This window comes from Maniola hyperantus, chromosome 3 (genome assembly GCF_902806685.2).
Source record: "Maniola hyperantus chromosome 3, iAphHyp1.2, whole genome shotgun sequence".
NCBI classification, from domain to species: Eukaryota; Metazoa; Arthropoda; class Insecta; order Lepidoptera; family Nymphalidae; genus Maniola; species Maniola hyperantus.
In genome coordinates, this window is record NC_048538.1 from 14,685,492 (window position 1) to 14,696,847 (window position 11,356).

Here is an 11,356-nt window from a genome sequence, read left to right on the forward strand (position 1 = left end):
AAATGTACTTTCCTTTTATTTAAGTATATATAAAAAGTAGTGCTTATTATTGGGATTATTAATAATAAATTATACTATGTTTCGGAGCCCTAAGTCGTCTCAGTTATTTCATCGATCATCATTGACTCGATTGCGGTAGAATGAGAGCTATAATGTCACGATCGCAATCACCTCAGATTGGTTGACGTTCGCCCACAATTGGATGCACTGCACTATAATGCACTGTTGCAACAAGAATAGCATTAATTCAGCCAATCACAGCAATTGCGATTGTAATAATGATTGATGCAGGTTTTTCGCAATCGACCTACAGGGGCCACAAGACAACACCCACTGTTCGAAGACTTTTGTTTTTCATCACCTGACGAAAACATGTCACGGAGTTTTCCGAACGCTTCTCAGCCGTGTTGGATGGCGCGGCGGTACAACCACTTTATTGCTCCTAATGCCGTTTTTTAGGTTAATATTTTAGGTAGATCTTAACAGTAAATCTTAACACTTAAAAGTTAGTCTTATAATATATAAGAAAAGAAATTTCTCAGCGAGGAACTGAGGATTGCCGACAAAAGTGAAAACGCAAAACTATGATTCAACAGTGGGCTTTTTTTTTTGAATTTTCAATAATTCATTAAAAATTAAAATTTTATAATTTTTTTTACTTAAATCCATTGACTAATTAAGTTTTTACATATACCTATCGGCACTCCGAGCCCTATTACCTAACATTAGCATATCGGTGACGAGACCTTGAGGTTTCCCCCATCAACCAACGCGCCCAAAAAAATTTTTAATTAAAAAAATAAAAATCAATTTCAGCGGCCGCCCACCAGTCTAAATAGGTACATATATAGTAAAAATACTTATTTGTCGGCTTTAATAAAAAATGTTGTTAAATAACGTGGTTTGAGTCTGCTCCACCGATAATCAGACCGGGTATAGCATTATAATTAGCCTTCGATCCATGATTAATTGGTGATTCTAATAAGCCTTTGTATGGTATATCTTGCTGGCTTTTCACTCGATAGGCTAAATAAATAGCTATAAATGTAATTCCAACCTGAAAATTAAATAAAAACATTAAAATCTGTGAATTATTATCTATCATCAATGCCCGCATAAATAAGTAGGTATAACTTAGTAATTCATTTATTGGAAACTGTGAACGTTTTTATAACAAACTCCCAGAAGACATATTGGAGATGTCTCATAGAAGGAGATGTTTTCACAAAACGTAAACTTATTGAAAATCCTACTAAAATATAAAGGATTATTTAAATGATAAGAAAGCTTGGGAATGAGTTGCTTAACAGCTTAGAATCTAAGATAAGCCTAAGATAGTTATTAGAATAACTTTAAGTGATTTCGTGAAGAGGTGATAGTAAAAAGAATACCCGGCTGAGTTTGTCGTGGGGTCTTCTCAGACCGACGCGTTTGGAATCCTCGTAGCTTTACGTAGCTTTACGTAGCAGTAAATTGGGATCTCAAGGTGCCGGAATGGCGACCTCGCACTGGAAGGTGCATGATTGGAAGACCCCCACTAGGTTGACGGATCACATCAGACGAGTCGCAGGGAGCCGCTGGATTCAGTCCCTACAAGAGACCTATGTCCAGCAGTCGACGCCTATCGGTTGATGATGATGATGATATGTACTTACTTTATTGTTTGCTACTTTCGGTAGATATATGAACATACCTGCAAACCAGTGACTGTGGCGGCCGTTATTGCAATAACAAGCGCATATCCTGCAACCAAGCCGGCCAGTCTATAGGAGCAGCCGTAATATGTACTATTTGTAGACGTGCATTCAAACGGTGAAAAAGTGGTTATATCATAGCAACAACTGATAGGTATTTTAGTTCCAAAGTCCTTTACACCTGTAATGCCACAACATCTTAACTGGAAAAGAAATAATATTATTATAGTGTATTATTATTTATATAATATATATATTATAGGTATATTATTATTATATATTAATATAGTGACCAGTAAAATAAAAAACTTCGCCATGTTGCGGAAAACCAATTTCTTCACATGGCTCTCTTGGCACTTCAATAATATTGACAGGGGGGCGCTGTTCGAGAACAAAGGCTTAGAATATTTAAACAAGAACAAAGGGGACACTTGAGGGCAACGTTAGTTCCGATTTTCACCACGCGCCAAGATAGCCTTGTCGCACTGTACGTTGATGTTTCCAAGTTTCACTGACATTCGTTTCGCTACCAAGATCGCTAGCCCGCTTTGCTTGCCACCGTTTACTCTATTGCGTTTGCTATTTTTATTTAAAAAAAACCGCCCTCTTTCCGCTTCACTCAGCCTCGTAGGTTCCCTTCATCCAGGACCTTCTTCGCCAGCTAGCATGATGCAATACACCGTCAAGCATGGTGCACACTGAGGTCCATGCACCGACAAGTTTACTGGATACTTGATCGTGTATGGCCAGGAGTGTAGAATATTTAAAAACTAGTTTAAAAATACTAACCTCCCTTTGCATAGTATTCCAAAATGTTGTACCCCATCCATTAATAAATTCTTGCATATACTCATTCATTTTATAAAGTATAACATTGCCTCGCCAAGCACTGTCTTCCAGTGCGAATCCAAGGACAGTAACCGTTATTTCAAATATTAATATCGTTACAAGTAACGTGATAAACTGTATCGAAACAAATAATAATTAGGTAATATATTAGAAACATGCATATATTTATTAGATTATATCGCTAACTATATAATATGTTCGTTGATAATGTATATACATATATTATATACATTATCAACGAACTGTTTAAGTAAACAGGATGGAAACGTTGAATATGCGTTTTATATTGAGAAAATAATCGCCTACACAGTACACACACTTTATTTATTTCTACTGTATTATAATGGCTTGCTGAAAGACAATTTGAGGAAAAGCTATTTGAAAAATTAAAGAAAAAAACACTGTCAAACACATTAGTTTGGTAACTTGCAGGATATAATGTTTTTGGATTATCGTACAAAATCACAGTACTGCCGTGTAAATCCAAAACACTGTATCTTAGAAAAACCTTCAACAATTTTCTCAAACAGTTTTCTCAAAAGGTTTTTCTAAGATACAGTGTTTTGGATTTACACGGCAGGCGGCAGCGTACCTTTGTAGATTAGGTATGTTTTCTATAATTACCTACTTACTTACCTATTTATATTTAGATTTCTCATCACAGTAAACTTTTCTTCTTTATTAAAAAAAAAACTTTTTAAATCTAATGTTATTAGAAAAGATTTCAAGAATTAAAATAGGTACCTACTTATTAGTTATCTCTTTTTCCTCTGTTTCCATCAACTCATCGTCTGCTCACTACAGAGCACTGGTCTCCTTTCAGAGTGACAAGGATTTTGCCCATAGTCTACCAGGGTGGCCTTGTGCGGATTGGTAGACTTCACACACCTTTCAGAGCATCATGGAAAACTCTCAGGATGCATGCAACTCTCAGCATGGAGGTTTCCTCACGATGTTTTCCTTCACCGTTAAAGCAAGTGATATTTAATTACTTAAAACGCACATAAATCCGAAAAGTTAGAGGTGCGTGCCCGGGATCGAACCCCTGACCTCTGATTAGAAGGCGGACGTCCTAACCGCTAGGCTATCACAGCTTCAATTTTTATACTGTACTGTATCCCTACTTACTCGTATATACAATCGAAATAACGTACCGAAACAACGTAATCATATTTGTTTCTGGTGACTCCATAGAATGCAGTCAAGCAAATGATACCAGCGGTGGCAATCATAAAGACGGGAAGCAAGAAGAACGTATTGTCGATCAAAACGAAATAATTGTTGCACATTAGTAGAACAAAGATGCCCACTATCAGAAGTGATAATCCGGTTATCTGTGAAAGTATAATTTAGTTATTAAAATTGTTTTTTTAAAACTAAAAATTATTGTAACCTATAAGTAAGTAGGTATGTACTAAGTATTTCGAAAGTCTTCGAACAGTGCGTGTTGCCTGTGATGACATAGGTATGGGATCCGAGATAATATGGTCGCTATGGGTCGCTAACTATGGGCCTCATAAGAAAGCTCAGAGTCAATCGGCGTGCGATGGAGAGAGCTATGCTCGGAGTTTCTGTACGTGATCAAATCAGAAATGATGACATCCGTAGGAGAACTAGAGTAACCGAGATAGCTCAACGGGTTGCGAAGCTGAAGTGGGCAGGGCACATACTCGTAGTTCGGAAAACCGATAGACGTTAGGGTCTGAAGGTGCTGGAATGGCGACATCACACCGGAAGGCGCAGCGTAGAATACAAAAATTAACATGGATAAAAATGGCAGTTTTGTTCCATCAAACTCGCACAATGGAAACGACAAAATTTTGAATTAATAAAAATTAAAAAAATAGTTGTTGGAGGAAGCAGCCGCCTCTTGTCGTACCGATAAGCATTTGAAAAAAAACTTCCAGGATGAACCCAATGGGCATCACGCAAGAAAGGCACCGGTGCATGTTCCCAGAGCTTCTCAAAATATGTGCCGAGTGCTAAGGATCGCCACCGAGGGGGTTTTAGTTGTAGAAACCCCACAATACGCCATCTCTCCCATCTTAAAAAAATTCCCGTCAACAAAAAAATTGTACCTAGGTACAATTAATTAATAAATATTGGTTTGATGTTGGAATGTTTAGGGTTATGTACCGTACCCGAAGGGTGCCAACGGGATCCTATTACTAAGCCACCACTATACGTCCGTCTGTCTGTCAGCGGCAATTTATGTCACGTGAATTGCGTCTCAAGACGAATGGTAGCACAAAGCATCTGACTTGTTTCTTAATTTTTAGTTTACATTATTTATACCAAGTCGGGTTACAGTTTTATTTAATTTTTCTCTATCTTTCCGTAGTCGGGTTACAACTTTTTAAACTTTTTCTTTTTGCACAATAGTTTTTGATTTATCGTGCAAAATGTCGCAAAAATACGACTGTAGTACGGAACCCTCAGTGCGCGAGTCTGCTTCGCACTTGGCTGGATTTTTTATTATTTGTATTAGGACGGAATAGGATATAAAGTACAATAAATGGATAGGTAGGTACTTACAACAAATAATATTGTGATCGTCCATATCAACAATTTTATGGATGTCAAAACCGACCACAACTTTTTGAATTTATCTATTATCCACTGAAATACCGTACACAAAAATTCACAGACCGCTTCAGGATTATAGTTTATTCCCATCTTGCGTATTTTCCACGTAGGTACTGCACTGTGTCGAGGATGAAAAGTTATGCGAAAACCTGGCTAGGTGTTTTCAAGTATGATTTTCACTGATAATTTTTTGCTGGCTGATAACGATTGTCGATATTTTAGATTAGGTAGGTAAGTACTTAAAATACGAATCATGCAGAATTTAGATTGTTGAGTTGAATGCATTATATTATTAAACTAGCTTATGCCCGCGATTTTGTCCGCGTGGACTAAACAAATTTCGAACCCCTAGTTTACCCCCTTAGGGGTTAAATTTTCAAAAATCCTTTCTTAGCTAAGTCTACGTCATAACAGCTATATTCAGCCCGATCCGTCCAGTAGTTTGAGCTGTCCGTTGATAGATAGTCAGTCAGTCAGCTTTTTTATATTTAGAAGATTACATGTCTTTTGTTGAATTGTATTTTATTTTGAAGTAACCACGATTTATCATGCTGAAAGAAACCCCGCCAAAAAACTCCGAAAGTCAAAGTCAAGTCTGTGATCGTTGAAATGTTGAAATCACTGTCGAAATGACAACTGACAGATGTCACAGAAGGACAGACTAGGATTGTGGATTATAGCGTATAGACATGGACTATAGACACGGTATAGTCGGTAAGGGTAACATTGTAAGCGTGTTAAACATTGTAAATTGACGGCACATTTCCATTAAGCCGGTCGTAATAAAAAAATTCTTAAGATTGAGGGGTTGAGATCCGAAGTTCAATGGTGAAGTTCAATGCTTGGCACTAAAAATAATATTGCATCATCCGCAGTTCCTGAATCACTATAGTTTAGGAGTGCTGTGTATCCAGTACCCACAAGCTGGCTATGATGACTTGAGAGATGCCGGCTGGGATCCCAACATCCCATTTGTATAATATTATATAAGGAACTTTCCAGTGAAGTTAATAAAAAGCATTTAAATATGTATACATTTTATTTAATCGATATTTATACTTACAGTTTAAATTACTTAGTAATAAACCTATCTTAGCTATCTACCATTAATCTACATTAGAAAATAGATGAAAAAATGAATTTGTGATCACCTCACAAAAAAAAATGTGTACTTATCACTACCCATATGCGAAAGTGTGTTTGTTTGTTGGTGTATCCTTTAATCACGCTGCAACGGAGCAACGGATCAACGTGATTTTTGCATGGGTATAAAAGACCAGAAGAGTGACATCATAGGCTACTTTTTACCTCAGAAATTCAAAGAGTTCCCACGAGATTTTAAAAACTAAATCCACGCGAATGAAATCGTGGGCATCAGCTAGTTTAAATACTTTATCGTTCAAGTTCAACTTCCTCGTATTTGGATCTATATGCTAGCCAAGCAGCCGCGGCTATAATTAGAACCTGAAACAACAAAACAGAATTTAAAGAAAATTTTAAATTATTATAAACAGACCAACAGACAATACCATTCAGACTTCAGAGAGCTTTTCTTGAGAGCTTCGGATTTTTAAAACTTAATCCAGGCTGGGAGCGTGACAGACTATGGCCCTTGTCATTTTGAGAAGAGACCCGTGCTCAGTAGTGAGCCGGTGATGGGTTGATTATGATGATGATCTATAGACATACCTATAAACAAGTAACAAGAGCCGCCGTAACTCCGAGCGCATACGCGTTGTCAGAGGCGTCTCTAGCCCTTATGGCGCCCGTGTGCAACCAGGGCGCCAGGGTACTGGCGCCCTCTAGTCTGGTAGGAGCAGGTTCAAAATGGAATACTAACAGTTATATTTTCAAACGGAAATTCGGATGCAAATGGTGCAATTTCATATGATGACGGCGTCGGCAACAGCTAACTGGCACCAATGTCCTACTGATGATTCAATCGCCGTTCCGCAATTTTTGATATGTAAGTATTTATAAAATACTATCAAGGCTTTCACAAGACGATTAAGCGACTTGATGGAAAGCACGTAATTTTGTTTTGCTTTGATTGCGCCCGTTAAGCAGCTTGAGTCAGCAAGGTGCACTTTTCTCATTTCGTACCTGATCTTCAAGCAAAAAATAAATTCGCATCACGGAGCAAGCAGGTAAACGCTTGACTCAAGCGTCAAACAAACATTATAGACGGCCAACATGCTTGGCTCAAGCAAAAATCTACGTGCTTGCCATCAAGCCGCTTGACCGTCTCGGAAGCGCTTCAGCCATACCTGTAAACAAGTGACAAAAGCCGCCGTAACTCCGAGCGCATACGCGTTGTATCCGAGCCACTCGCTCAGTGCAGACTGACAGCCGTCTCTATATGTAAGAGCAGTGGTACATTCGAAAGGCGATATAGTCCCGGGGTTCATGCGGCAACAACTGACTGGCACCACTGCCCTGCTGAGGATCCAATCGGCTACTCCAGTCAGTCCGCAGCATTGGAACTAAAAATAAAAATCCGTGAGTTTGTGGTTACATCACAAAAAAATGTTAAAATGTTCATGAACAAATAAAGTAGTATTTTCAACTTTCAAACCAACTAAGTATCATAATATGAAAGGGCTTTATCTGTACATTCTAAAACAGACTTTCATATTTTACTTTTATGCATAATAGTTTTTTTATTTATCGTGCAAAATGTCGAAAAAATACGATTGTAGTACGGAACTCTCGATGCGCGAGTCTGACTCACACTTGACCGATTTTTTATTTAAAGTGAACCGACATCAAAAGCTCTGAAAAGCATAACCTTTTAATTTTTACCATATAATTTTTAAATTAAAAAGTTAAAACTCGAAAATATTAAAAATATAAAATTGGCTCATTGGTCTATGAGATAATCGGGGGCATATCGCATACCTACAGATCGAATACATGACATGACATTCTTTTTTGAAATCGATTAAAATAGGGATTAGGAACTTACCCCCATTTGCAGATTATCCCAAATAATATTGACACTCATTGTTTCCGTTGGTCCATATTCTTCCATACTGTCAGACATCGGGCTGCCTATTTCATCGGAGGTTATGTTTTGCAGCTCGAATCCCAGCACGGTAATAGATATTTCAAATATTAACACCGTTACGAGTAACGCGACATACTATAAACAAAAAATAAAAAGGCACTAGGATAACATTGTAACGTAGGCCTACACACAGTGGCGAATTTGCCCTAAGGCCCATTAGGCCCGGACCTAGGGCGGTCAGGTATTAGAAGCTGCCAATCGTGACAAAAAAATCACTGACGTTATGATAAAAGTTGGCAATAAAAAAATCGTTAACTATGTAGTATATTATCATGAGTGCTGAGAAAGGGACGGCTGGCACTGATTTACTACATGGCCTGGGGCCTAGGGCGGCCAAGACTGCAAATCCGCCACTGCCTACACAAGATAAATAAGGTAATAATATAAGAAGGCACTATAGGCACTAGGTATTTCGATTTTAGGCCGTAAGTATGTTATTGGTGTACTACATAATCCAATCTAAACATGCGGTGTAGGTACAACGTCGCCAAGGTCTGCACCCGTAGGTATACGTAGTCGAAATTCCCCGGATACGTACGAAGTGATTTGCCTCCTCATTTCTAATTCAAACCGCCAAGATTTGGAACACCGTTCCAGCATCAGTTTTCCCACCAAATTATAATATGAGTACAAGACAAGAGTGAATAGGTATCTTCTAGGCAAGCGCGCTCCATATTAGGCTGCATCATCACTTGCCACCCAGGTCTGATTGCAGCCAAGCGCTAGTCTATAAATTAAAAAAAATATATACATAATTGTTACCCTTCATCGTCATCATCATTATCAACCAACAGACATCCACTGCAGCAGGATATAGGTCTCTTGTAAGGACTTCCACATGACACGGTCTTGTCACCTAGGCCCAGCGGCTCCCTGCGACTCGTTTGATGTCGCCTGTCCACGTAGTTGGGGGGCTTCCAACGCTGTGCTTTTCCTCCTTCAATCCCAAGAAACGAAAAGATATTCCTACCTAATATTATAACTTACCCCAGCTATAAAATAAAATTGTTCCGATATTGCTCCATAGAATCCGAGTATAGTCGTGAAGAAAATTATACCGGCGGTCGCGATCGCAAAGTTGGGAACCGTGAAAAATATCTTCGTCACAAATAAATCATAATTGTTAAATTTAGTTAGAACAATAAGGCCCACTGTGAGAAGAATTAAACCTGTGACCTGTAATTATTAAATCATTTTTAGTGAATAACAAAATAAAATAGCAGCAATCACAAAATCGGGAATTTCATCAATATGGAAATAATGGCTTGATAAATGATATTTTATCTACTTATTAGTAACTTAGATAAATGAATCCCATAACCAATGATTTTATTTAAGTGTTTAAATAAATTACAAAAAAAGAACATCAACGCGCGCAATCACAAATCGGTAATCGTATTATAAAGGTACCTACCTACCTACCAAACTTAATTCGAAATATGAAAATAATGAAATCTAAAGTTAATTAATTTAAGTAAGTTTTAGTGGTGATAATCAAAAGAAAAAACAGGCGGTGGCTACTGGACTATAAATCATATCGCTGATCCATTCAATCATTTTCGTGCATGAATTTATTTTATTTTATCCCAAATAACAATGACATGACACCACATAGCATGACAAGGCTATCTTGGCGCGTGGCGATAATCGGAACTGGCGTTGCCGTCAAGTGTCCCCTCTGTGCTTGTTTGAATATTCTAAGCATTTGTTCTCCAACAGCGCCCCCCTGTCAAAGTCATTCAAGTGCAAGAGCCTTGTCGCACTGTAGCATTAGATCTATAGGTACTTTAGTACCTACCTACTTAATAATTACTACGATCTGTACAATCTACAGGGATCTAGCTCACTTTTCTTACCAAAAACAAACAATTGACTGCAGCTAGCGAATACTTCACCGATTTCAACACTGTAGGTACTTTCATTATTAGTTTTACCTATAGCAGTTTGTAACAAACAAAATCAACAGTGGTCGGTTTAAGAAAAGTGTTTCAGCTAACTGATACTTGAAAGGTTTATCAATCTCGAACTGGCCAATATCTCAGTTATCTTGACGTGCATCTAATCTTTATCTTACGCATTTTAGAGTTCCGTACCCAAAGGGCAAAACGGAGCCATGTTATTGTCCCTCTGCTGTCTGTCTGTGTCACTCTTAAGGGTTGAAAAAAAACCATTTTTTTAAAATGAAATAGGTCCATTTAAAATAGGTATATTTAAAACTGGTTTTAATAAAAAAATGTTTAATACGCTCATTGTTTTTTGGCATTGCTTTAAACAAATGTACATTTAAATGAAATATGTTAATCTAAATTTTAACTATAAATAGTGCATGTGTAATATGTAGCCTTACATAAGCTGTAATCAAAACAAACGGACATGTTTTTAGGGTTTTGTTCTTTCACGGGTTGTAGCGATATCCAGCTTGGAAGTAATAATAATATGTACCTACGGAACCCTAGCAGAACGAGGCCCGACTTTTCAAGTACATACATACAAGATTCGAAAATAGTGTTTTGGGTCTTAGATATTTTTTGTTTCAAATTCAAATAGGTACTATTTATTCACCACAGAATAATAATATAATAGTAGGTACTTATACTATCTATCAAATATTATCTAGTGGCTATCTGATGTCTCTCGTAGAGATTATTAAGTTCCTTGGTGGCTCATGACTAATCAAGACTACTGGCGGTTCGGAAAAGAGATTTTAGGTACATAGAAGAAGCTAGCAAGAAACTCAGCGGAATATAACATAGACCAATTGCAGCTTTCTTGCGTTGCTGCGTTGTCGTGACCCAAAGAGAGTCTAGCCGACTTTAAAAACTGCCATTCATACCTGTTCTGCGCCACTTTGCACCAATCGGCTCATTAGAAGGCTTGCAAGACATTACACCGTGCGGCAACCCAGCGATACCTGTGATCAAGCATACCTCAATCGCACGTTACTTTGTTTAACCACCAGTACGGATTTAGAAAAGTGCCTCTTGCTAGCTCAAGCTGCTTGACGGATATTATATCAAGCTGCTTGAGCAAGCAAAACAAAATTACCTACCTGCAAACATCAAGCCGCTTGACCATCTTGGGACCTCTTTACAGATATGTTGAATTTTGAAAGCGAGCGGCGATTCGCGCGGATTTAGTAGGTATTTTCCACGATCGAATG

At 37.9% G+C, this 11,356-nt stretch overlaps 1 protein-coding gene across 3 annotated transcripts; it reads right to left on the reverse strand.

Moving 5' to 3' along the window:
• Window positions 1–5: 5 nt before the first annotated feature.
• On the reverse strand, window positions 6–11,077 carry LOC117996468 (tetraspanin-9-like). Of its 3 annotated transcripts, XM_069509372.1 has the most exons (6): window positions 11,030–11,077; window positions 9,216–9,372; window positions 3,698–3,729; window positions 2,484–2,657; window positions 1,694–1,897; window positions 6–1,057 (listed from the first exon to the last, which is right to left on the reverse strand). In XM_069509372.1, the coding sequence occupies exons 1-6, from the start codon at window positions 11,060–11,062 to the stop codon at window positions 890–892; spliced, it is 768 nt and encodes a 255-aa protein (XP_069365473.1). In that variant the 5' UTR covers window positions 11,063–11,077; the 3' UTR covers window positions 6–889. The 3 variants fall into 3 exon arrangements, 2 of the variants coding, with proteins under 2 accessions (XP_069365473.1, XP_034840416.1); XR_011238532.1 differs by lacking the exons at window positions 9,216–9,372; window positions 11,030–11,077 and adding an exon at window positions 5,079–5,466 and having other exon boundaries at window positions 3,698–3,877; XM_034984525.2 differs by lacking the exons at window positions 6–1,057; window positions 1,694–1,897; window positions 2,484–2,657; window positions 3,698–3,729; window positions 11,030–11,077 and adding exons at window positions 6,167–6,593; window positions 7,397–7,612; window positions 8,095–8,271; window positions 10,053–10,124 and having other exon boundaries at window positions 9,184–9,372.
• Window positions 11,078–11,356: the final 279 nt, after the last annotated feature.

Bases quoted from the DNA above. Each gene is read 5' to 3' on its own strand.
- LOC117996468 (XM_069509372.1), bottom strand. From the start codon at position 11,062: ATGAGCCGATTGGTGCAAAGTGGCGCAGAACAG. The intron at 9,373-11,029 runs GTATGAATGGCA...TAATAATTACAG, and splicing joins TGCAAAGTGGCGCAGAACAG to GTCACAGGTTTAATTCTTCT. The intron at 1,898-2,483 runs GTTAGTATTTTT...TTTCTTTTCCAG, and splicing joins GGAATACTATGCAAAGGGAG to TTAAGATGTTGTGGCATTAC.